The 26,182-nt window shown below is 40.1% G+C and overlaps 1 protein-coding gene across 1 annotated transcript in view; it reads right to left on the reverse strand.

The window, feature by feature from the left end:
• The window catches only part of LOC136863313 (zinc finger protein pita), a 95,609-nt gene extending 71,055 nt beyond the window's left edge, over nucleotides 1–24,554 (reverse strand). The window contains exon 1 of the mRNA XM_067139701.2: nucleotides 24,084–24,554. Within this exon, the coding sequence (XP_066995802.1) occupies nucleotides 24,084–24,233 (150 nt within the window). The 5' untranslated portion in view covers nucleotides 24,234–24,554. The remainder of the gene's footprint in view (nucleotides 1–24,083) is intronic.
• Between the last annotated feature and the right edge of the window lie 1,628 nt (nucleotides 24,555–26,182).

A 26,182-nucleotide genomic window follows, 5' to 3' on the forward strand; every position in this document is an offset into this window, starting at 1 on the left:
TCACTTTTGGGTATCTTTGGTTATAAACCTAGATATAGTTTCCTTAAATTGATTTAAATAACAAAAAATGAAAACTTTAAAAAAAAACTGTATAGAGAATTAATATTGTACTAATGTAATGTACCTATTAACAAGTTAAAGTAGATTAGTAATAGACGTGATGTTTTGAACATCATAGCATGTATATAAAAATATCAAACTGTGGAAATTATTATGCCTACAAATAGGGTTTTTAGTCCTCTATTTCACATTATAATCTCATTACTTTGTATCACGGCAATAACAATAAAATGAACGAATTAAGTCTTGAGTAAGTTATTACATCACTCGTATTAATAGCTTGCAGTAAATTTCTAGAAGCCCGAGGTCAGGCGACTGGACACGCCATGCTAATTTTAGCCCTTTACCAAGAAAAGGCCATCATCGAGATCGCAGAATTACCCTGCTCCTCCATATTCTGAAGAGACAGTACATAACTCCTACTTTTCAAACTTTGCTACATGACTCTTACGAGCACACAAACTTTCAACCTATGTGAATGAACATTACAAAACATGAAGGATATACAGTGGATATACAGGGGATAGAACATCAGATATTACTGGACCATGTGATATGGTAGAAGGAGGGTGATTTTGGAGCCTATATACATCAACGACAAGAGCTCGTGGAGGTCTTACTACACAGTTCAAAATAATTAGGTGAACATGTTTTTGAACATATGCCATGCTCCACAAGGCAATACCTCGCACCCGGGTAAATTCCCAACTAAACCTTCATTCTTTACCGTTGAAGTATACAAAGAACATAGATGGTTTCGAGTTCATTTTCAGAACACAAATGGAAATGTCCAAACAAGGGTGAAAACAAAGTGATAACAGTCCTCCAGGGTGGATTTTTATCACAGTTGGAGAGCTTCAGTATGGTGTATGTCCTCCACGAGCATTTATCACAGCTTGGCACCGTGACATGCTCCGTATAAGTTGACTGAGGTCACGTTGCGGTATCAGGTCCCATTCTTCAATGAGAGCCTGTTCGAGACCTTGGAGAGTCTGTGGTGGAACAGGTCGTCCACGAACACTTCTGTCAAGCCTATCCAACACATGCTCGATGGGATTAAGGTCGGGACTCACTGCTGGCCATTCCATCTCTTGAATATCCAGTTCTCACAAGACAGCATTGTCGTGCATGAGTACGAATTCAGGGCTAACACCGCAGGCAGCAACCAACACATGCTGTAGCAGTATCTCCTCGATGTACCCCGCAGGGGTAAGATAACCATGGACGACAACAAGATCCGTACGGCCATCAATACTGATGCCACCCCACACCATCACAGAACCTGGTCTGAATCGGTCGCCTTCCCAGACAACATCTGGCATGTACTGCACACCACGGTATCTCCATACACATTACTGCGTTAAATGGAGCAGTCGATCGGAATGTCTGGGTCGTATGGACACTTCTCTTAACCTGTTCCTTACTGTCTGGTCAGACACCGTGATTCCAGTGACCCTCCTGAGGTCTTAATGCAGTTCTCTGGCAGTTGCTGAAAAACGCTGCAACGCACAGATGGTCAGATATCGGTCATCCTGTGGGGTTGTCATGCGTCCACGACCTTGTCTAACCCTCCTTGTGAACTGGCCTGTCCCACTGTAGCGATTCTACAAGCGTTGAATAACAGTCGGAGAGACATTGAGCAACACGACGAAAAGTATATCCTTCCTGGATCCAAGTGACGGCCCATGCGACTTGAACCTCATTAAGATGAGATGTGCTGGTTGATTTACAACGTGCTCAAATGACCACAGTAGTCTGTGTACCTCACACTTAGCATCTATTCAGTACATGTATAATGGTTACATTTATACTGGTAACGATGCTGATGGGATAAGTCTTACAGGTGAACAACGTAAATTAGGTAAGACAACACAATCCATCTTGAAGTTACCAAGGTTGTGCAGAAAAGCAGTCGCACTATAACAGGGAATAATTGGCTTTTGTCTAGGGAACTGGTAAACATTTTGAAAATTCCGGGTCTAATACATACCGGAACTGCAAGAAAATAAACAAAAACAAAATGGAGAACCCTAAGGAATTCCAGCCGTCGCCTTCAAGAAAGGTTAATTCTGCCATGCATGGATTTACCAAAGACTAGACACTGATCAAAATCTCTTTATTTGCAAATGAGGTGTCTACCTCGGTGGCAAATGGTACACTAAAATACATTATTGTCAAGCACTAAATATTAAATTAACAAGAGAATAAAATTTTCCTATAATACAACATTACATAATTTAAGCTAACAATTTTTTCTATTAAACACACAGCTCATCCTTAATAAATTTACATTGTTTACAAAATTCTACTTATAATATCTCCTGTACTACTTACAAATATAGTCCAACTGATATACAGTATGTGGAATTACTTCAAATGATACTGTACAATTGGTATAAGATTAAAATTTACATTGCATTTATTTACTTTTTCTTTTCTTTACCCATTCTGGAACCTATGTAGCATAACGACCTGCTGCGTCTTAACCAGAGCTCCTCTTACCACCACTTTTCAGAGTTCCTCAAGGGCCTTCACAGCTACCGTAGCGGTCCCAGGGCCCTCGAAGTCCCCACTGTACTTCACCCCTACAGGCAGTCCCCTGCTTTGGCTGTCCAAACTCCTTAGACCAGGGGATGGAATTAATTTATTCACACACATCTTTTATTTATATTAACCTGCACTGGTCGAATGCCCTCTAACATTTCATCTATTTTCTCTGTTGCTGTTTATTCTCTTTTTGAATATCTGTACAGATTTTGGAAAAGGATCAAACACTACCCCTGGTAAACTGTTCCACTCCTTCACACCCTTCCCAATGAATGAAAATTTACCCCAATCGCTTCTGCTAAAATTCCTTTTAATTTTATATTTGTGGTCAGTCCTGCCGATATAATTATTTTCCAACTGAAGCCTCTCACGAATATCTCCCCATGCTGCTTCTCCTGTATAGGCTCTATATAATCCTATAAGTCTAGTTTTCTCCCTTCTCTTACTTAAAGTTTCCCACCCTAGTTCCTTTAACATTTCTGATACACTACATTTTCTCCTGAAATCCCCTGTTACAAATCATGCTGCTTTCCTCTGCACACTATCTATTTCTTTTATTAGGTATTCTTGGTGAGGATCCCAAACACTGTTTGCATATTCCAATAATGGACGAACCATACTTAAGTAACTTTTCTCATTTAATTCTTTGTTGCATCCTTTAAGTAGCCTCATTATGACATGTAACGATCTGTATGCTTTTCCAACAATGTCATCCACATGACCCTTCCAGTGCAATTACTTTCAAATCTTACACCTAAGTATTTGCACTTGCCATCTTTTGGGATAACTACCCCATCCAAAGTATACTCAAATTCAGTTTTAAAACTCCTGTTTGTAAATGTTGTAACAGTTGATTTGCCTCCATTAACCTTCATGTTATTCTCTTCAACCCATTGTTGGATACTCTCAAGGTCCCTTTGTAATTCTGAACAATCCTCAATTGTATTTATTTCCCTATAAACAATTATGTCATCGGTATTCAATCTTATTTTTGATGTTATATTGTTCCCTAAATCATTTATGTATATTAAGAAAAGTAACGGACTGATTATACTACCCTGTGCAATTCCCTTCCAAACTCTCTCTTCCTGCGATACGTTAATTCCTACTTTGACGTTCTGAACCCTTGAATTTAGAAATGTTTTTACCCAACGTGTAACCCTTACGTCCAATCCTATTCCCTCCAATTTCTTTAATAATATTCCATGTTCCACTCTATCAAAGGCTTCAGAAAGATCTATGGCTATGCAATCCAACTGGCCTCCTGAATCCAACTGATCTGATATGTCCTGCTGAAATCCCACCAGTTGTGCCTCACAAGAAAATTTCTTTCTAAATCCATACTGGCTCCTCATGAACCAATTTTTATCATCACATATCCCTCTGATGTACTTTGATATTAAACTCTCCAGTATTTTACACACTATACTGGTCAGGCTGATTGGTCTGTAGTTCTCTGGTTTCCTTTTATCACCCTTTCCTTTATAAATTGGTATTATTATAGATTCCTTCCATTCCTTTGGTATTACACTATTATTTATGACATAGTCAAAGAGAAATTTTAAATAAGGCACTATGTACCACCCCATTGTCTTTATCACCTCCCCAGTAATTTGATCACTTCCTGCTGCTTTTCCTTGCTGAAGCAGTTGGATTTCTCTGAAAATATCTTCATTTGTGAATGAGAAGCTTCTTGTTTCCCTCTGTATCTTCTGTTTCGGTTTCCAACTCCTGACAATCATCTACTGAATTCCCTACTAAAGAGGTTTGCTTTCTCAGTATCTGTTAAATAGTGTTCACCCCCTTCTCCCACCATTGTAGGAATTTGGATTCCTTTTCCTTTTTGATTCCTGATATATGAATACAGCTTTTTCCATTTCCCTTTGTGGTCATTACGCTCTTGAAGAATGCCATTCATATATTCTCTTTTGCTTCCTTTTTCACTCTATTCAGTTCCCTCATTAGCTGTTTTCTACTTTCTCTACTCTCCATACCTTCTTTGATTTTCCTGTTTACTATTCTGAAATTTTCTTTTTAGTTTTCTTATTTCCCTTGTATAATAAACAGGGTTTGAGGTCATTTTACCCTTCTTAACAGGTACAAATCTCTTCTCTCCTTCCCAAACGATTCCTTTGAATTCAGCCCAAAGTGTATCCACATTACTCCCTTCACTTATCCAACAACTGAACTGTGATTTAAGGAAAGTCCCAAATTCATCAACTTTAGTTTTTCTGTACAATTTCTTGTCTTGTGTGACCCTCTTATTAAGCCTTTTTGGTACCAGTCCTACATCCATTATTACAGCCTTATGGTCACCTATTCCTTCAATTACCTCAGTTTTATCAACAATTTCCCATGGTTTAACCAAGAAGACATCTAGTAAGTTATTGAGATGAGTCAGTTCTTGTACTACTTGTGTAAATCCTCCCTCCCAAATTAACTTATTTGCCAGTTTCTGTACATGGGCTTCACTTGCAGCTCCATTCCATTCAACCTCAGGCAAGTTTAGTACTCCCCCAATTATTACCACATCATTATTATTGTTTTTATGAGTATAATCTATTATTTTCTCAAATATTTCCATGTCTCTTTCCTCTCTTCCAGGCCTGTATGTTCCTATAATTCCCACCTCCTTCATATTATCACAAATTAATTTTATCCCTAATATTTCATCCCTTTCATCGGTAAACCATTCATGTGAACAATAAGTTTCCTTCACCAGAATAAACACCCCCCCCCCAACTCCCTTTTTATCTCCTCGGTCTCTACGATAGACTGTGTACCCTTCTGGAAATACTTCTCTATTACCCACCCCTTCTCTCAACCACGATTCCACTCCTATCACCACATCAGTCTCATAAGATTCCATCAATGTACCGAATTTTAATTGTTTATTTACTACACTCTGACAGTTTACCAACAGCAATCTCAGACCCCCTTCCTCCCTAAAATTTGACTGTTGCAATTGGGTAACTTGAAATTCCTTACTTTCCTGAGTTTCATTTTCTAGTTGGCTGAGCCAGCTTGAAGTACAGCTGGCTCTTTCTACTAGGTTTCCTGGTCAGTATTACAACTCAAGGGAGTTGCCTTTTTTACAGTACATATCTTATGATTAATAAAATCTTGAACAATATTTGCTATCTTTCGTTTACCTGAATTGTTTAGATGAAGGCCATGCTTTGTGCAACAGTGTCTCTCGAAACTGCTGCTATCAATTACCTGTGTATTACGAAAATGTTTACAAATTTTAACCATATCTGTATTAACTTTGTCCACTTCAATGTTCACACACGAGTCTCTAATCAAATCATGCCTGTGGGGCACGTTCACTACAAAGATGTTAGTGTGAGTCAGCTTACCTAGTGTACATTTAAGTTCAGAAATAACATTCTTAGCTTCGTTGTGAGCTACGTCGTTCGTCCCGCCGATGATCACTACTGCATCGTCCCAAAAATGAACTGGGCTGCAATCTTTATTTCATCAATGCATCACAGCAGAAGCGAAAACAAGAATGGAATTCAAGAAGTCAACAGCTACTAAAATGCAACTAAATAAGGTGTGGATACTCTTGACATGAAGTATGCAAATTCATCTAATAGAACAACCTGGCAATGGTCTATGGTAACATTATTTTCATTAGCTATGGTGAACAGCTATATTTGTGCTGCTCAGGCAACAATAGAGATTTTACTCTGAACATGAACTTGGGACGGAAATGGTGAAACCCCACCTTGTGGAATGAGTTTCCATACCAAACAGCATACGAGGTCTTTCGTGTAGAGGGTTAGGCTGTTGTTTCAAATGTATCTTATTCTTTGTACTGTACAGTACTGTGTTCTGTTGAATTTTAATATGCTATTTATTATTAAGTCATTGATACAAAAAAATTAGCAATAATGGAAAATCATGAAATCTGTGGCTAAAATTTGCATAGAATATAGCAGGGGTGGCCACTAACCTTAATTTTGGGAGCCGCATATTTAGGAGCAAATTTAGGAGACAAAACTGGGCGCATGTTTAGAAAATGGTTTATAAAATGAAGAGACGTTTTTCGTTTTATAACAAATGAAGGAACCTTTATTTTCTACACTACACAGAACGTTATTGTTCAGGTACAAGTCAAGGAATGAAATTTTACTTTTCACAAGTGATTTTGAGTGTTCATTTTTTAAAATCTGGCTTATAATTGGTAAGCCCAGTTCGCACAAGTAAACTTAAATGTTCATTAGTTAAGGTCAATATTTAGATTTAATGAATTTAACCGTTGAGTACAGTGATTCACACACACACATGTAGTCCAAAAGATTGAGATAAGTCTCTTAGCACACTCTTTTGTTAGTGGGTATTTTTCTTCTGGAGCATTCTTCCAAAAGTCTATGGTAGAAACGCCACTTCTTTGAGTCCTTTTACTCCTTCGTCCTCTTGCACTTCTAGTAGCTCCAACTCTACAGTTGCTGTATCCTTTGTTATTGGTGATGAAACAGGACAGCCATCGCCCACATCACAGCAAAAGGATTTTTCAGGAATGAAAATGAAGGTTTAATTGATCTCAAATCACTAAATAACGTTAAGCTGCACATCGCTGCTACTGACTGCCGCTGGCCGCAAGGTGTTGTTAGTTTCCATTAATTATATAAATTAATTTTACTCTAAGCTTGGTGTCAAGAGCCGCATGCGGCTCGCGAGCCTCGTTGTGGCCAGCCCCGGAATATAGAATTGCAAAACAAACAGTCTCCAACATTCATATCTGTACAGAACAATAATAATGTGAAGTGAAGCGAATGAGAAAGCCTAGATGATGCTGTGTGTAAGTGGTTTTCACAACATTCAAGTGGCAGGTTATAAACTTCATCTTCTTTGTCCATATTGAAGATCTACTTGTGATACAAATTCTTATAATTTTGTTAATTACCACCTATTCAATACAATAAAAACATAGTACAAACTTACATATTTATTAACAAAATTATAAGAATTTGTATCACATTCAAGTGGACCGGAACTCAGAGGAATTGAAACCCAAGCTGCTGCAGAAAGACTGGCAAAGTAGTTAAAAATAAAGTTTTCAGCAACCTCAGAGTGACTTTTCAGATTCTGAAGATGTCATAAATGTTCTAATGAATTTTTAAAAATTGTGGTGAAAGTCTCAGTGTTGCACTGCAGAGACATGCATGTTGAAAAATGGCAAACACTGAACCCAGTGTAGAATTTAAATATTTGATGAGGTATGAAATTATGGAAACAGAAATCTATAACAATGTGATAATTCTAGGAGACTCCACTCCAGTATTTCCAACTACCCCCCAAGTGAACCTCTTGCAGTCAAGAAGGCTTGAAAGATGTCCTATGTAATGGACAACCAAAAAATCTTTTTTTGCAAGTTGCTTTATGTCGCACCAACATGGCGACAGTGGGACAGGAAAGAGCTAGGAATGGGAAGGAAGCGGCGGTGGCCTTAATTAGGGTACAGCCCCAGCATTTGCCTGGTGTGAAAATGGGAAACCACGGAAAACCATCTTCAGGGCTGCTGACAGTGGAGTTCGAACCTACTATCTCCCAAATACTGGATACTGGCCGCACTTAAGCGAATGCAGCTATCGAGCTCGGTACCAAAATATCTCACCATATCTAGAAATTATTGAAAATGTGCAAGATACGGTACTTGAAGATCATTGAATAAAGGAGCCTAACATTACTGAAGTTATAAACCTTTCAGATGTATACGTATTTCACATTTCAATGGAAGAATTATTCGAAATATGAGCGCAGCAACTGCAGACACCTGGTCAAAAATTGCGAGAGATCCAAATGACTAATTCAAGATCAATGAAGGGTCTTCAGTGAACTATTTACACAAGAAGAACAAGAACACCACAGTCCACCCCCGAAGAAGCCCAAATCTGGTGGGTTTTGTCAGATAAATTATAGTGTCATTTTTTAGGGATTCTGAAGGTATCCTGCCACTTAACTGGGCTATCTCTTAACTGGTACAACTAATACAGGAGAGGATTATGCTACACTATTCAATCAACTGACAGAAAAAATATTTGACAAAAGGTCAGGTTTATTTAAGAAGAAAAATCATCCACCGCCAAGAAAATTGTGTTTTCTTAAAGGCATAAATGAACAAAATGGAGAATGACTTGCTGCAACAACTTCGTTATTAATTTGATTTTGCTCCAACAACCTTGCATACCTTCCTGTAGCTGAAAGAAGTTCGTCGTTGGAGAGTGATTTTCATCAGATGAGTGGTATTTTGGAAGCCAAGGCAAATCTAAGTTGACCGCATAAAAACTTAGGAACATTACTGGGAAAGGTGTACAACTGTCTAAGAGAACTATGTTGGAAAATAAGAACAATTTACTAGAGGTATGTAAATACTTTGAACTTCATTCCGACAACATTTGAAATCGCCTCCACACAACAAGTTCGAGAACGAAACTGCTAATGTTTCCACCTAATAGAACAATGCAACTAGAACTAATTAAAACTTGCCCGGAAAATATTTATAAGACTGACCCGAGTTAATGAAATGCTTGAAACCATAATTTTTCTCTTCTTTTTAAAATTTACTTTACATCACACTGACACAGATAAGTTTTATGGTGACAATGGGATAGGAAAGGTTTAGGAGTGGGAAGGAAGCGACCATGACTTTAATTAAGGTACAGCCTGGTGCGAAAATGAGAAGCCACGGAAAACCATCTTCAGGCTGCTGACAGTGGGGTTTGAACTCAGTATCTCCCGAATTAAAGCTGATAGCTACGTGAAACAAACCGTGCGGCCACTAGCTCGGTCCTCCCGAGTATGTAGCTATGTCATTATGTGTGAGTGAGTGGTGCAGAAGTGTTTAGTGATCAGTTGAATGCAACACAAAAGGGTGCTGATGAAATAAACAGCGCGTGTTAATTGTCGAGTGTTATGCAAAGCACAATTTGTGGAAGACCTGTGCGGAACTGTCTGCACAAGAGTTTAAGAATGGAAGTGTTTTGGCAAAACCTCCGGCAAAGTCTGCAATGCAAAACTTAGTAGCAAAGTGGCATGAAACGGGCTCTGTAGGGAACAAAACCCGTAATTATTCAAAAAGAGTTCGAATACCAGAAAACACTGCTCGAGTGAAGGAAAGCCTGGAACAAAATCTGATGCAATCTCAATGCTGTTTATCTTGCAAGTGGGAATTAAGAGATAGTCACATCAAAACATCGTCAAAAAGGACATGCATCTGTATCCTTACATATTTACCATTATGCATGCATTAAAGTGTGCAGACGACCTTAGCGTGTTGAGTTCTGCCGGTTGTTTCTGAGTGAAGTGGAGTCAGGACTTCTGAATCCTCAGTTTTTCATTTCTTCAGATGAGGCCATTCAAAGCATCTTCTGTGATGTTCGTTAAGAAGGGTCAATCCCATGTCAGTCCTATTACAAATATTTTCTGGGCCAAGTTTTATTTTTCCCACCCAGAACAACCCCCCAGATGGGTCTTGGCTTACCAAGTGACCGATGCTCAGCCTGAAGGTCTGCAGATTATGAGGTAATGCATGGTCAGTGTGACAAATCCTCACAGCTGTTATTCTTGGCTTTCCACAATGGGGTCGCTATCTTACCGTCAGATAGCTCCTCAACTGTAATCACGTAGGTTGAGTGACCTGGCCGGTTAGAGGTAGGCAGTTTTATACCATGGGGCTGGCAATAAAGTATACAGTTTTTTAAATGTACCATATTCACTAAATATTATGCAATTGCTGAAGAACAATTATAGTAAAAGATAACATTCCTAGCAAACTCTTGTAATCCCTTTTAACCAAAAACATTTAATATGGCCTGATTATCAACATTTCCCTCGATACAACAATCCCTTAGCACTGCTAACAATGTATTCTCATTTATACACTTCTCCTATTACTGAAAAGCAGAAATATTGCTGTATAATTCTCCTGTAACAGTCCCTGAGGTGTGTTTGGGTCATCAGTCCATAAAATGCAGTGCTCCAAGCCACCCTATCCAGTATTAACGTTTTTCAATCATACATAGCAAGTTGCATGTCCTAGGTAGTTATTGCTATGGTTTTCCATCATTTTCAGCCTTGTAACAATATCAACATAGCTAAACCATGTTAAATGTTATTACAAGGCCACACCAGTCAATAACTCGGTATAACAGAGTCGGGGAATAAGAAAATACAGTACAGTCTAAGTTATAAACAATTTTATTCACCTGCTCCAAAGAGACGCACAAGCCTTTCTTTTTTGCTGGTGGTTTTTAACACTGCACTAACACATCAAAGGTTTCTGGCAACAGGAAGGATGGAAAATGTCTAGGACCGGGAAGAGGGGCTGTGGCCTGCTGGTTTCGGCCAGCATTTGCCTGGTGTGAAAATGAGAAACAATGGAAAACCACCTTCAGGGCTGCTGATATTGGAATTCGAACCCATCTTCTCCCAAATGCACGCACAAGCCTCCCCAGCGCAGCAAAATCATATGGTTCACAGGGAGAAAAGTGGATAAAATAGTTGCACAGTCTTGACATTTTAATCATATAACTGACACTAACAGATGTACAGAACAATCTCAGGAATCCAGTCTTGAGGGGTGCCAGATTACTGGGACTTATAGACTAACTTCTGGTTTTGTAGGGGAAATATACTGTATATATCGCTGAAAAAAAAAAAAAAGAAAAAAAAAGTGCTTAATCATCTTTTGTGTTATCCCCTGACTTCAAAGTCTGTCTCTCGAACCGAACCAAACCACGCAAACAGCCCTGAAGGGCCATGGCCTACCAAGCAAATGCTGCTCAGCACGGTGTCATGTGGTCGGCACGACGAATCCTCTCGTCTGTTATTCTTGGTTTTCTAAAGCGGAGTATGTCCCTCACCTGATCAAAATGCAGCTGTTTTTAAGAAGTCTCAATTTTTGCCCAATTCATTTACTATCGTAGATTGTTGCATGTCCGACACTATACTGGTTCAGTAAATCATTCTGTTTCTCAACTTGATCCAGTTTCTGAAGGCTATCAGACTTTTCACTTAGTGATAATGTTTGTGGCAAACATAGCTCATACTTACCACAAATATACAGATACTCAAGGAATAATGAACCATAGCAGCACATGTTGTAAAGCTAATCGAAGTAAATGCAACAGAAGATTGCAGAAGGTTTCAAAGGCCACAGTACAATGAGTTGCAATTAAAATCCAGATGATTCAACACAGTAGGCTACCAGGCAAAAAAAAAAGGCTGGAATACTGAATGCTGGATGGCCAATTTCCCAATATTTGAAAGTAAATTACGGTACCCTTGCATGTAGGCTTTGAAATGTACTGGAAAACCGACAGTTGTACAAGTTCAGCTAACTCTGAAACACGTAACTTATTTGGTAATAATAATAATCATCATGTGGCCTCAGCGACCATGTTTTAATTTTATCCCATCTCACTGCCTACTCGTCAATTCACAACGTTCTGTATAACTCTAGGCCTACGTACAGGCAAAATAAAACCAAATGTGTCTCGGTTATCTATGGTCGAGTTTTAATTAATTTTGTTAGGTGAACACCAATTTTTTACATCCCAGTATCGTACGACATCCACCCTACAAAAAACTCTGCCACTGATCCACAGAGGGAGAAACTTCCTTGGTACTTCCTCGAGGTCAGTCTGGAAGGCTGCCCACATTTGAAAAACATTACAGTTGTGGCATTATTTATGCACAGCCACCACTAATCGCGTTTCAATAGTGGTGAAGATGTTGGAACGAATCTTGTATTGTAGATTTAAGAGATACCATACCGGTATTTGTTTTATGTATGGATCTAGTGTTTCCTTACAATCTCCACGACATCAGCTCATTTTACTTCGCTCATTTCTCAGATTTTTTGTTACAATACTAGAACAGTTCCTGTGCTGATTTACTTAATTTATCCTATTTTATCTCAAAGCCATTAGTCAAGTTCATTTTTGATGCTGGGTCTTGGCTCAATGTAATTCTCTGACATGTTTATATTTTCTTTCTGTGCTGATCACTGCATATTCTTTCTTCATCTCTACACACAAGACATATGCTATATTACTTCAGTCACTCATTTAATGCCCATGCCTGTGACCTCAGTAATGTCTCCTCTTTTCAGATGCTGGCTGAGTTATGCAGATGATTACAGGTTCACTTCTGTTCAAAGTCATGGAAATGAATCCCTCCTCAATCGGTTGGAAATTACGTGTGATTAAATGCATGATATCTTATTGAACGAAAGTACTGTCTGTTAAAGAAACCTTTTTCAGAGGTAATGCCTGACATTCTGACACATCTTAAATCACATGTTAGGCACAGGCTTTATTATGTTACAAGCATAAAGATTTGACTACCGGGCGAGTTGGCCATGCAGCTGTGAGCTTGCATCCGGGAGATAGTGGGTTCGAATCTCACTGTCGGCAACCGTGAAGATGGTTTTCCATGGGTTCCCATTTTTACACCAGGCTGTACCTTAATTAAGGCCATGGCCGATTCCTTCCCACTATCTGTGTTGGTGCGACATACAGCAAGTTGTAAAAAAAATTAATAACTGACTCGGGGTACCTCAGACAGGTTACAAATCCAACATGGCGCTGCTCATACGACATCACAATTAAGTAAACAGGGCAGCCAACATGGGTGCATTAACCTACCCAGCAGAAACATTGTGCAGTAGTGCATTCTATGTTCGAGAGTCGACAAGAAAATTACACTCCGCATGACAACCAAAGGGAGGCTAGGGGTTAAGCGCAGGTTACAGCCGCCAAGCTACCTACAGGCCCCCCTAGCATACCCTAGTATTTGTTAGACTATTCATCTGGTTTGGTTACATCACTGGACTGGTTAGAGTTTAGATTAAGTCCAGCGAGTGACCAGATCGTTGGTCCGCTTCACAATGCACAACAAACAGATCACTTTATTATTAACCTGTGACTGATTAAAATAGGTTATTACTTATTGTAAAAACATCACAACGATTGAGCAGTCATATCCCGCGCATGCCATGATAATTTCAAATTGGGCGCCTCCTTTATTTTCATTGGAAGTGTAGTTTTATATTCTTTTACTGCGTCCTAAACATGGGTAGCCATAATCAAATCTCTACCTATATAGGGGCTGGGCACTAACACAGTACTGGTATATGAACAAGGCTGAATCAAGATTGATAGATCTGTCAGGATAAAAGAATGAAACAAGACTGCTATTGAGGGCAGAGGAACACACTTTACTAACGAGGATACATGATTAGCATGATTACAAATGAGAAAAAACATACAAGAAATGATGAAGTAATAGCCTACCTGAAGTAGCACAGACGAGATGTCCTTCCTTTATGCTTGCCCCTAGAAGTATTTTTTATTACATAGAAAAATTAAAGGAGATTATATCAATGTGGAAAATGCAATCATTTTCTGTGTTTCTATTGGTTGGAGCAATTTTCTATTTTCTCATGTGTGCCCACAGGGCTGCTACATCCTATGAAAATAACAAAACTGTAAAGTTGTAAAGTGTCGTGGCACATGTCAGATGTACCCATAATGTGAATATATTATTTATTTATTTAGGATCAGCAAAGGCATAATGCTGAATTAAATAGCTCCGCAATATGTACAATAGTTATTAATATAAGATAAAATAAACGACACAAATATACAAAATATAAACTGTACAATTCTATATTCTACATAAACAACACAAAAAAAAAGGAAAATTCACTTAAATACAAGAGAAGAGACAAGAAGAAAAATGTAGGCTAGGTAAGTTATGTGAAAAATATCATGACAGAAGCAAGGATACGAAGAAATCTAGGTTCCTGTTGATAGATATTATACATGGCAGGAATATGTATAGATATGAACCTTTGGGTACGAGAAAAGCGGGAGAAGGGGAATGTGTAAGAGACTTCATTCTAGTACTACAAGTAGGGACGTGGAGGGGGAAGGAGGACAATAATTTAGGTGACCTAAATAAACCATTGGCTGCTTTGTATACTAGCTTTTGGTTGGGTACTTTCCTCCAAGCATAAAGAATTTTTAGGATTAATTTCCCATGCTCTTTGGTCAGTGCTCAAGTTGCAACAGCCAGGGATCCTGGCTCTGATGATTGCACAGCAGAAAGATTGTACATGGTCAAGGTGGCTCAGGTTTGAAGAAGAAGAAATGGACCAGACTGGAGAGGCATATTCGGCAATCGGTAAGATACAGGAAACGTAGAATGCTCTGAGGGCATTTATATCTGTGAAGTCAGAAAACCTGTAGACTAAACCAAAAAGTGACATAGATATGAGGTGACCCTGTTTATGTGTGCAACAAACAATAATTTACTGTCAAAATGCACTCCCAAGTCTTACTGATTATCAATAGTTAAAATTGGTTGGTTCAGCATGCGATATTTATGAAATACAGGGGAGGGGGTTTACAAAGAGTGAATGAAAAGGTGGAACATTCGGAGGGATGAGGTTTAAAATGCCATGTAGTACACCGATATGATGAATTAAGTACAATCTACTTGAAGATTTTACAATCGCCCGCGAAGAGGAAGAAACAGTGTCAATAAGATCATCAATGAACAGGGCAAAAAGAAGGGGAACTAGGACACTGACTTGTGGGACACCAGAAGTGGCAGTGGCAGAAGAATTGCATCCATCAAGGACCACGGACCGTAATCTTTTACCCAGTCTGTCCCATGCACGTTGAAACGTTCAGAAAGTTTGTGCGAGAGAAGCGCGTGATCCACGACATCAAAGGCCTTCGCAATATCGATATAGCATACAAGTTGAGAACCCGGGTGGAAGGCAGAAGTGGCAGGTTTGTTACGCATGAGCTTCCGGGAAGGAAACCAAGCTGCTGCAAAGGGATATGTACGGAATGGTAAAGGAAAGCAAACGCAGGTGGGTGTACCTTTCACAAATAATTGATAAAGCAGGTATCCGGTAATACAAAGATCTGGCGATAATTTGCGATGTCCGATCTCTTTCCACCTTTAAGTAATTGTATGATATTTGCAAGTTTCCAGGAGCTCAGAAGCAATGAGTGAATATTACTAATAGAGTATTACTAGGGGTACATACTGTAGCATCCTACTGTTTTCGGTGAGCAGTTCAGAAAAGAGTTGAGCCTGCTCATTTTCAATAAAATCTTGTTTTGATTTAGGGGTTTTGTCTACAAGTACACAGAGTCCCCTTTCCAAACCGTTCATTCTAAAATACGTGTCACTTTGTACCTCCCATTGACCAGGTATGTAAAAATGCTTACTTATGCGGCATTGCTTTTTAAAATATATTTTCGTTTCAGAATCCACTCATTCACCTCAATTTTTCTTCAGTATCAGTGTATAGTACAATAGTAACTGTTGCATAAATAATAATTATATCCTATATATATCACTGTTAGGCAATGAAAACGTAATCTCACGAGAAGACCACGTTTCTCCATCTGTCTTGTAAAGGACTTACTGCGTTGCCTGAGAAGGGAACAGAAGACTCCAATGGTCAAATAATTATTTGGTTATCAATAAGCAATGAAAATGCCAGGAACAGTTCTCCGGCCATTGCCGACACCTCAGTTTTTGGCTTCTGTTGTAAACTTTACTCCGAAGGAGTTACCAGATTTCCTTTGTCCGGCGATGATGTAATATGCAATACATTATTGTATATTACTGGAGAACAGGGTGGTGTAGCGGCTTAGCTGCTTGCCCGTCATCCTGGCAACCGTAGTTTGATACCTGGTGTTGTTGAGTGTGGCCTTTACTCTTTCATGCCTCAGCGCATGCAGGGACCATGAGCAAGCGGGATAAGCTGCAGAAGATGATGATTATAGTTAATAATATATATTATATAATAATAATAATAATAATAATAATAATAATCATAATAATAATAATAATATTTGGTTCATGGTGTGGGTTACTGTAGTCACGTCCTAGTTCGAGAACCATGGGCAACGGCTGAGTGGCCTAGTAAGTGGTCCTGAGAGTCGGGATACCAGTTGCTATGGAATGGGAGTGGGCATCTCGGACATATTCTGAGTCATAGCCCTCCTTGTGCTCAGGCGGCTAGGACTATACAATCCACCGGTGGTCCATAACCCATTAAGAGGACAGAGTTGTGTTGTAACCAAGGTTGAGATTTACAAAACACAACTTTATTATTCGCTTCAAATGCAAAATACAATATTTACACAAATAAAACTGAAATTTAACTTGAAGCAAAATGAATTAGGAATCTTGAGAAAGAGTCTAGCTGTTGTACACTATATACAAGTTTGCAGTATTTACATCCACTACTATCTCGAAAAGATAGTCCTTGATATGAAAAGTCGATAGTCGAAAACTATCAGAAGTACTGACATAAATGTTTTGGAAAGTCCTTCCTTGCTGAGTTCATAAAAGCAAGTTCAATGTTGGAAGAATTCTTACTTAGCGAAACTAAGAGAGCTTGCATTAATTAAGGAAATATGACGATATGTAATTGTATGACTGGATATGGGCAGCGGAATAGGCCAGAGGAGCGGTGCCCAGAGGTGAGACCTCGTACTGCCAGAAATTCAGTCCACCTGGCCGAAGCACATTTTCAAGAGGAGTAGCCTCCGTGCTCGACGTAGGGTGTATTCTGGAGCTGGACACCGGGGCAAGTGGGCATCTGGACAGGCTGGGAGTTCCTCTTTATAGTACACACACGACTGCCCAGGCACGCGCACTGAGGGCTGCGCGTCGATGCTAGAAGAATGACACCTGGCGCGCGTGTAGCTGGCTGGCGGAGCGAGAAGGGAGCGCCGGACATACAACAAGATCTTCACTTGGACTAGGTTCAAGTAGGGTAGCACTCTGCTTCATGAATTTACTGAGCTCAGAACATTTTAAGCAATCCTCGGACCTATGGGAGTAACGGAGTCCCACTCCCATTTAACAGGCGAGGGACTCCTTGCAAACGACTTTGCGAACGAAATGGAATTCGAAGGGGAGCTATCAATATTAATGGGGCTTATGAAAGAAATATGGTAGAACTGGCTAAGTCAGCAAAGAGGATGCATCTGGATGTGCTAGGAGTAAGTGATATTCAGGTAAGCGGAGATAACGAGGAAGAGATAGATTATAAAGTGTACTTGACGGATGTTAGAAAGGGAAGGGCAGAGTCTGGGGTAGGGCTCTGTATCAGGAATATCATTGCACGCAACATAGTTTCTCTTAGGCACGTAAATGAGCGAATGATTTGGGTAGATTTGTCAGCTGGAGAAATTAGGACTAGAATTGTGTCCGTGTATTCAACATGTGAGGGTGCAGATGAGGATGAAGTTGACAAGTTTTATGAAGCATTGAGTGACATCGTGGTCAGGGTCAACAGCAAGGATAGAATAGTGCTAATGGGCGATTTCAATGCGAGAGTTGGGAATAGAACTGAAGGATACGAAAGGGTGATTGGTAAATGTGGGGAAGATATGGAAGCTAATGGGAATGGGAAGCTTTTGCTGGACTTCTGTGCTAGTATGTGCTTAGCAGTTAACAAATACATTCTTCAAGCATAAGGCTATTCATCGCTACACATGGGAGACTAGAGGTACCAGATCCATAATAGACTATATCTTAACCGACTTCGAATTCAGGAAATCTGTTAGGAATGTACGAGTTATCCGGGGAGTTTTTGATGATACAGACCACTATCTGATCTGTAGGGAACTAAGTATCTCTAGGCGTAGGGTAGAGAAAGTGAAATCTGTCTGCAAACGAATAAGGGTAGAAAATCTCCAGGACAAGGAAATTAGACAGAAGTTCATGGATATGATTAGTGAGCAATTTCGAACAGTAGACAGTAAGCAGGTTCAGGATATAGAAAGTGAGTGGGTGGCATACAGGGATGTTTTTTTTTTTTTTTTTGCTAGGGGCTTTACGTCGCACCGACACAGATAGGTCTTTTGGCAACGATGGGATAGGAAAGGCCTAGGAGTTGGAAGTAAGCGGCCGTGGCCTTAATTAAGGTACAGCCCCAGCATTTGCCTGGTGTGAAAATGGGAAACCACGGAAAACCATCTTCAGGCTGCCGATAGTGGGATTCGAACCTACTATCTCCCGGATGCAAGCTCACAGCCGCGCGCCTCTACGCGCACGGCCAACTCGCCCGGTCATACAGGGATGCTGTAGTAGAAACAGCAAGGGAATGCTTAGGTACAACTGTGTGTAAAGATGGTAAAAGGCGAACATCTTGGTGGAATGATGAAGTGAGAGCAGCTTGTAAACATAAAAAGAAGGTTTATCAGAAACGGCTCCAAAACAATGCCTGAGGCAGACAGGGATTTGTACGTAAATGAAAGAAACAGAGTGAAACAAATAGTTGTTGAATCCAAAAAGAAGTCGTGGGAAGATTTTGGTAATAACATGGAAAGGCTAGGTCAAGCAGCAGGAAAACCTTTCTGGAAGTAATAAAGAATCTTAGGAAGGGAGGAAAAAAGGAAATGAACAGTGTTTTGAGTAATTCAGATGAACTCATAATAGATCCCAGGGAATCACTGGAGAGGTGGAGGGAATATTTTGAACATCTTCTCAATGTAAAAGGAAATCATCCTGGTGGTGTTGCGAACAGCCAAGCTCATGGGGAGGAGGAAAATGTTGGTGAAATTACGCTTGAGGAAGTGGAAAGGATGGTAAATAAACTCCATTGTCATAAAGCAGCAGGAATAGATGAAATTAGACCTGAAATGGTGAAGTGTAGTGGGAAGGCAGGGATGAAATGGCTTCATAGAGTAGTAAAATTAATATGGAGTGTTGGTAAGGTACCTTCATATTGGACAAAAGCAGTAATTGCACCTATCTATAAGCAAGGGAACAGGAAGGATTGTAACAACTATCAAGGTATCTCATTGATTAGTATACCAGGCAAAGTATTCACTGGCATCTTGGAAGGGAGGGTGCGATCAATCGTTGAGAGGAAGTTGGATGAAAACCAGTGTGGTTTCAGACCACAGACTGGCTGTCAGGATCAGATTTTCAGTATGCGCCAGATAATTGAAAAATGCTACGAGAGGAATAGGCAGTTGTGTTTATGTTTCGTAGATCTAGAGAAAGCATATGACAGGGTACAGAGGGAAAATATGTTCGCTATACTGGGGGACTATGGAATTAAAGGTAGATTATTAAAATCAATCAAAGGCATTTATATTGACAATTGGGCTTCAGTGAGAATTGATGGTACAATGACCTCTTGGTTCAGGGTACTTACAGGAGTTAAGACAAGGCTGGAATCTTTCACCTTTGCTGTTCATAGTTTACATGGATCATCTGCTGAAAGATATAAAATGGCAGGGAGGGATTCAGTTAGGTGGAAATGTAGTAAGCAGTCTGGCCTATGCTGACGACTTGGTCTTAATGGCAGATTGTGCCGGGCCGATGACCTTCAATGTTAGGCCCCTTAAAACAACAAGCAACAACAACAAGCAGATTGTGCCGAAAGCCTGCAGTCCAAAATCTTGAAACTTGAAAATAGGTGCAATGAGTATGGTATGAAAATTTGCCTTTCTAAGACAAAATTGATATCAGTAGGTAAGAAATTCAACAAAAATTGAATGTCAGATTGGTGCTACAAAACCGAAACAGGTAGATAATTTCGAGTATTTAGGATGTGTGTTCTCCCAGGATGGTAATATAGTAAGCGAGATTGAATCAAGGTGTCGTAAAGCTAATGCACTGAGCTCGCAGTTGCTATCAACAGTAATCTGTAAGAAGGAAGTCAGCTCCCAGACGAAACTATCTTTACATCGGTCTGTTTCCCGACCAACTTTGCTTTACGGGAGCGAAAGCTGGGTGGACTCAGGATATCTTATTCATAAGTTAGAAGTAACAGACAAGAAAGTAGCAAGAATGATTGCTGGTACAAACCAGTGGGAACAATGGCAGGAGGGTACTTGGATGATGAGATAAAGGCTAATTTAGGAATGAACTCGATGGATGAAGCTGTACGCATAAACCGGCTTCGGTGGTGGGGTCATGTGAGGCGAATGGAGGAGGATAGGTTACCTAGGAGAATAATGGACTCTGTTATGGAGAGTAAGAGAAGTAGAGGTAGACCAAGACGACGGTGGTTAGACTTGGTTTCTAACGATTTAAAGATAAGAGGTATAGAACTACATGAGGCCACAACACTAGTTGCAAATCGAGGATTGTGGCGACGTTTAGTAAATTCACAGAGGCTTGCAGACTGAACGCTGAAAGGCATAATAGTCTATAATGATAATGTATGTATATTTGGTATTCAGCCACGATCATTTGTTATTTCTGGTATAATAATGTTATTTGCTTTACGTCCCACTAACTACTTTTATGGTTTTCGGAGACGCTGACGTATCCGAATTTAGCCCCGCAGGAGTTTTTTTTTTTTGCTAGTTGTTTTACGTCGCACCGACACAGATAGGTCTTACAGCGACGATGGGACAGGAAAGGGCTAGGACTGGGAAGGAAGCGGCCGTGGCCTTAATTAAGGTACAGCCCCAGCATTTGCCTGGTGTGAAAATGGGAAACCACGGAAAACCATTCTCAGGGCTGCCGATAGTGGGGTTCGAACCTACTATCTCCCGAATACTGGACACTGGCCGCACTTAAGGGGCTGCAGCTATCGAGCTCGGTAGGAGTTCTTTTATGTGCCAGTAAATCTACCAACACGAGGCTGACGTATTCGAGCACCTTCAAACATCACCGGACTGAGCCATATTTCTGGCATAATAGCAACATACTTGTACCTCAGGGGGTACAAAGCTAAAACAATTGGATTTTTGGGGTACGCCAACCAAAAAGGTTTGATACCACTGGTCTAAAGAATCCAGACCAATGGTCTCGTCACTAGCTAATGCAGAGGATACTAGAAACCTGTGCGTCATTTCGTGGCTCTAACCTGGAGGCTTGTGTCCCCAGACCATGGCCTTGTCTCTAGCAACCCCTAAGTTTGCAGCCTTGTGTGGCATGTTATGATGTCATGCAAGATGTGCCACGTTCGGTTTCTAACATTTTCCAGTATAAGTCCTGGATCCGCCGGTACGGGCAGGTGCGTGCTCCACGACTGTTTGCCGCGCATTTGCGTGACATCATGGGTGACGGTATTGGGAGATTGAGATTTATACTAATACCAGAAAAACAAAACAAAACCACGTTTCATACTATCATTAACAGAGAATATATAACATACCTCTATCACAAAAAGACCTACAAGAGGAAATTAAAGCTATATACAAAATTGCAATCAACAAAAGATACACTAAAGACTACATCAACAAAGGAATATGCAAGTTAAAATGTTTGCAATGCAAACTTCTTTTCTTCCCTTTTTAGACTCCTTATCCAATAACATCTTATCAAAAGAGAAGAAACCAACAAAATACCAAAATGTCAACTATGGTAGACAGGAGTTTCCCCAGCCAAACTATGATGTCCTTCCCATATAACAAAAATAAGTAACAGCAGTTTATATATTAAGAGGTTTTTAAGCCCAAATATAAGATAAAACATACCATTTTACTACAGCAGCATCAATGATAAGAACCAGAACCAGAAGAGGAATAAGACATCAAAAATCATTATGAACAGATAAATACTAATGATAAAAATGTTTTAAATGACTTTCAAAAGTATTATTTACATATTTGCTGTCTATGTCAATTTTTGGTAATTTTTTAGCTGAAGATGTCTCGTGTATGAGACGAAACATGTCCTAAACTAAAATAATGTGTTAGCCCTAAATACTATCAAAGTGGTATTGAATAGGTGGACCCTTCTCTACCCTTTGATAGTGATCAATTGTCAATACGGAGCATAATGAAATTCATAACCTATGATTAGTCCTAAATATACGTAGCGCAGGTGATAATGTTATTTGCTTTACAGCTCACTAACTACTATTACGGCTTTAGGAGACGCCGATGTGCCGGAATTTAGTCCCGAAGGAGTTCTTTTAGGTGCCAGTAAATCTACCAACATGAGGCTGAAGTATTTGAGCACTTTCAAATACCACCGGTGTGAGCCAGGATCAAACCTGCCAAGTTGGGGTCAGAAGTCCGTCTTGAGGCACTCAGCCTGGGACGTAAGGCAAATAAAGTACTGCATAGGTGGTCCACTTAAAAACCAATCATATGTGATAAGAAAATGACAGGATATGAAATACGTCTGGCTAGTGACCACACAATTGGTCTGGATTAGTTATGTCCAAGTAGTGACAAGACTACTAGTCTGAATTGGTTACGTCTGGTTAGCGACAAGAGCATTGGGCTGGGGGCAAGCAAAGGGAGTCTAGGGGTATTAGCCCCCAGGTTAAGACAATGAAGCAGCCAGCAGGCCCCTAGCATCCCCTGGGACAGTCTTGGCTAGTGACAAGACCACTGTAACCCACCGAAAAACACTGATGGTGAAAGGTTAGATTGTGATCCACCAAAAACTACTGATAGTGACAGGTAACGATGTGATCTACCAAAAACCATTCATAGTCACAGGGTTGGGCTCAGTTAGGTAAGGTTAGGTGCGACAGAATTTCTAAAAGTGCGTCCACACCAAGATGTTTTTGTCAACTTTGTTAAAAAAACCAGGGTTAAAAACAATGCTCATGAACTTCTATACTGTTCAGAAACAAAATAACTTTTCTGGATGAAACTTTTCATGTTTCTATCAATATTTGGGTTCACACATGCGCGAAGACGCAATTACGAGCGTGCAAATTTGTAGCGCGGAATACAATGCTTTCTTATTTCTTCTAAAAACTATCAAATCGCATGCGAAAATTCTAATATACAGTATTTTAAAATCTGTACGATATTCTTTCAGCAATGTTCTAATGTAGTTTCATTTCCAGTAACATTTTTGGCATAAGACCCCCACCACAAGGCCTCAATATTGACTGGATGTTCCCTAACTGACTTATCTACACTACTATAAGGTACTTACAGAGATAATTCTCTGATTTTTCATCAATTATATGTCCCTGTAGAGATTATATAATTAACTTAAGCCAACACAACTTTATTTCATGAATGATTCACTGTGATTCAACAATTCAGTTGAGTGCCAATGAATGCCACAGACTGAATACAACCAACAACATTAATATTTTCATACATCACAGGTGGAAATTGTGGATAATAAACGTTGCAATCATCCAAGACCTGTTAATAACTTACATACCCATACTTTTTAACTGTACCTAACCAGTAGTCTGCAGCAAATACACCTACCATTCACCAATTTTCATTAAGACAGATTGGACACCCCAAAGACATCATTAGTCCCGCCCGGGGGCCACTCTGGTTTAAAATAATTCTCCTTCAACAGATTCATCATACATTCAAGGCACAATCCACTGCATATACCTAAATTAATTTATTTACTGCTATAGGCTTATATTCTCGGTAACAAAAAACTTCCAAGAAATAATTACAATCTCAACAAGCATATTACTTTCTTTGAGGAACATATACAAATACCATGAGCAAGTGACATTCATTACTAACCTCAACCGAAACACAAGCAAGAATTCTAAATGACAGGGGAACTGATGACAGTCCTCCCGACTCTTCTTCACCAAATATTGGTAGAGTCCCATCGCTCTCCGACAGACACAACCGACACAGATCATTCATATTCCTCGGCGCAGACTTCATTTCAGTTATACGAACAGATCTCACACACTCAAAATATCTAGACAGTCACCACTGGACCAGACCACCTGAAGCGCGCTATCATACTAGCGGTCTTTAAGATTAGCCGATGATATTGTTTTATTCAGCTTCTTAAACTGCACTGAGATATCGGATACAACCTACATTCTTCGTATTTAATCGTATAAAAACACAACCTTTGTTAAAAACGAAAACATTAAATAAGATAACTCTCATTTTTTATAAAATATAAACACACTCCATCCACAATACCCACAGTACGGCTAGTTCTCCGATATAGTTTCGTTTATGAAGGTAGCTGGATGGGAGTACCAACGTCACAAAACCAACAGCACAAATTTGCAGCTAGTGTAGCAAACTGTTAGGTTAAAACCACTGCCTGCTCGATCTGCATCCGATGGCTGCTTATACTGCCCGCTATGTAGGTTAAAACCACTGCCTGCTCGATCTGCATCCGATGGCTGCTTATACTGCCTGCTCATTCCATAATCAAACGTGTAACACGACTTACAAACAATCTGACGCTAGATGGCAGCAACAGACGTACCCACTTACCGCGTCAATAGAGCTAGATAAGCATACAAGCAACATTTTAAATCTGAAAGTAACAGAAAAATTAAAGAATTGTACGCATAAAGTGGTGCTCTAGAGAGTGATAGCTTCAGGACTTTTCGAGAAAGAGGTTTCGACGAACAAGAAAACCTGGAAACTTTGTTTGTATGGTACTTCCCTACATTACTAAGTAGAGGTTTCACGAATCTGGCCACCACATTTTCTGACACAAGTTCCTGGTGCTTATTGTTACTAAAACGCTTTAAAATCTTACACTGGCACAAAGAGGGTAGAACATAGTTTTTTTATAGTCTGAAGCAGTTGCAGATTTCTTGCAGTACGGTAGAGCCGCCTCAACAAATTTCTGTAGCCCCATAATTAGGCCAATAAATCGTTGCTGGGGATAGCGCAGTTCATCAATGAGGATGCATTAACTGAGGTGGAAACGTTATTCACCGAGCTCGATAGCTGCAGTCGCTTAAGTGCGGCCAGTATCCAGTATTCGGGAGATAGTAGGTTCGAACCCCACTGTCGGCAGCCCTGAAAAGGGTTTTCCGTGGTTTCCCACTTTCACACCAGGCAAATGCTGGGGCTGTACCTTAATTAAGGCCACGGCCGCTTCCTTCCCACTCCCAGCCCTTCCCTGTCCCATCGTCGCCATAAGACCTATATGTGTCGGCGCGACGTAAAGCAACTAGCAAAAAAAAAACCGTTATTCTAGCACGTGCTGCATTCTGTTTTTCCTTCGATTACACGCACTAAATAACCACACACTAATGCCTGGGAAGCAGTTTCTAAAGTGACACACACCGACTCGATAGCTGCAGTCGCTTAAGTGCGGCCACTATCCAGTAATCGGGAGATAGTGGGTTCGAGCCCCACTGTCGGCAGCCCTGAAGATGGTTTTCCTGGTTTCCCATTTTCACACCAGGTAAATGCCGGGACTGTACCTTAATTAAGGCCACGGCCGCTTCCTTCCAATTCCTAGGCCTTTCCTATCACATCGTCGCCGTAAGACATATCTGTGTCGGTGCGACGTAAAGCAAATAGCAAAACAAAAAAAAAGTGGCACACACTGACTTAGGGAGCTCACGAACATCTTCCAGTAAATCAAGTACATACTCAGCGGCACCACTGGTTCTGTTCCGTTAAGTCCGGGAGAGGATAGTAAGGCAGAACATTTTGATTTTTTTTTGTGGGTAACGTTAGCACCATCGGAGAACATTAAAATACCGGATTTCAGAATTCTCTTTACGGAATTCTGAGCAGCCCGGGAGTCAGTCATGTCATTGCACCCTCTTCCCATTCTTATAGAACTAAACATGGCTTCAACTGGATCTCCTGAAAAGGCCCGTGTCCTGGAATGAAATACCACGGCA

This window comes from Anabrus simplex, chromosome 2 (assembly GCF_040414725.1).
Source record: "Anabrus simplex isolate iqAnaSimp1 chromosome 2, ASM4041472v1, whole genome shotgun sequence".
Lineage (NCBI taxonomy): Eukaryota > Metazoa > Arthropoda > Insecta > Orthoptera > Tettigoniidae > Anabrus > Anabrus simplex.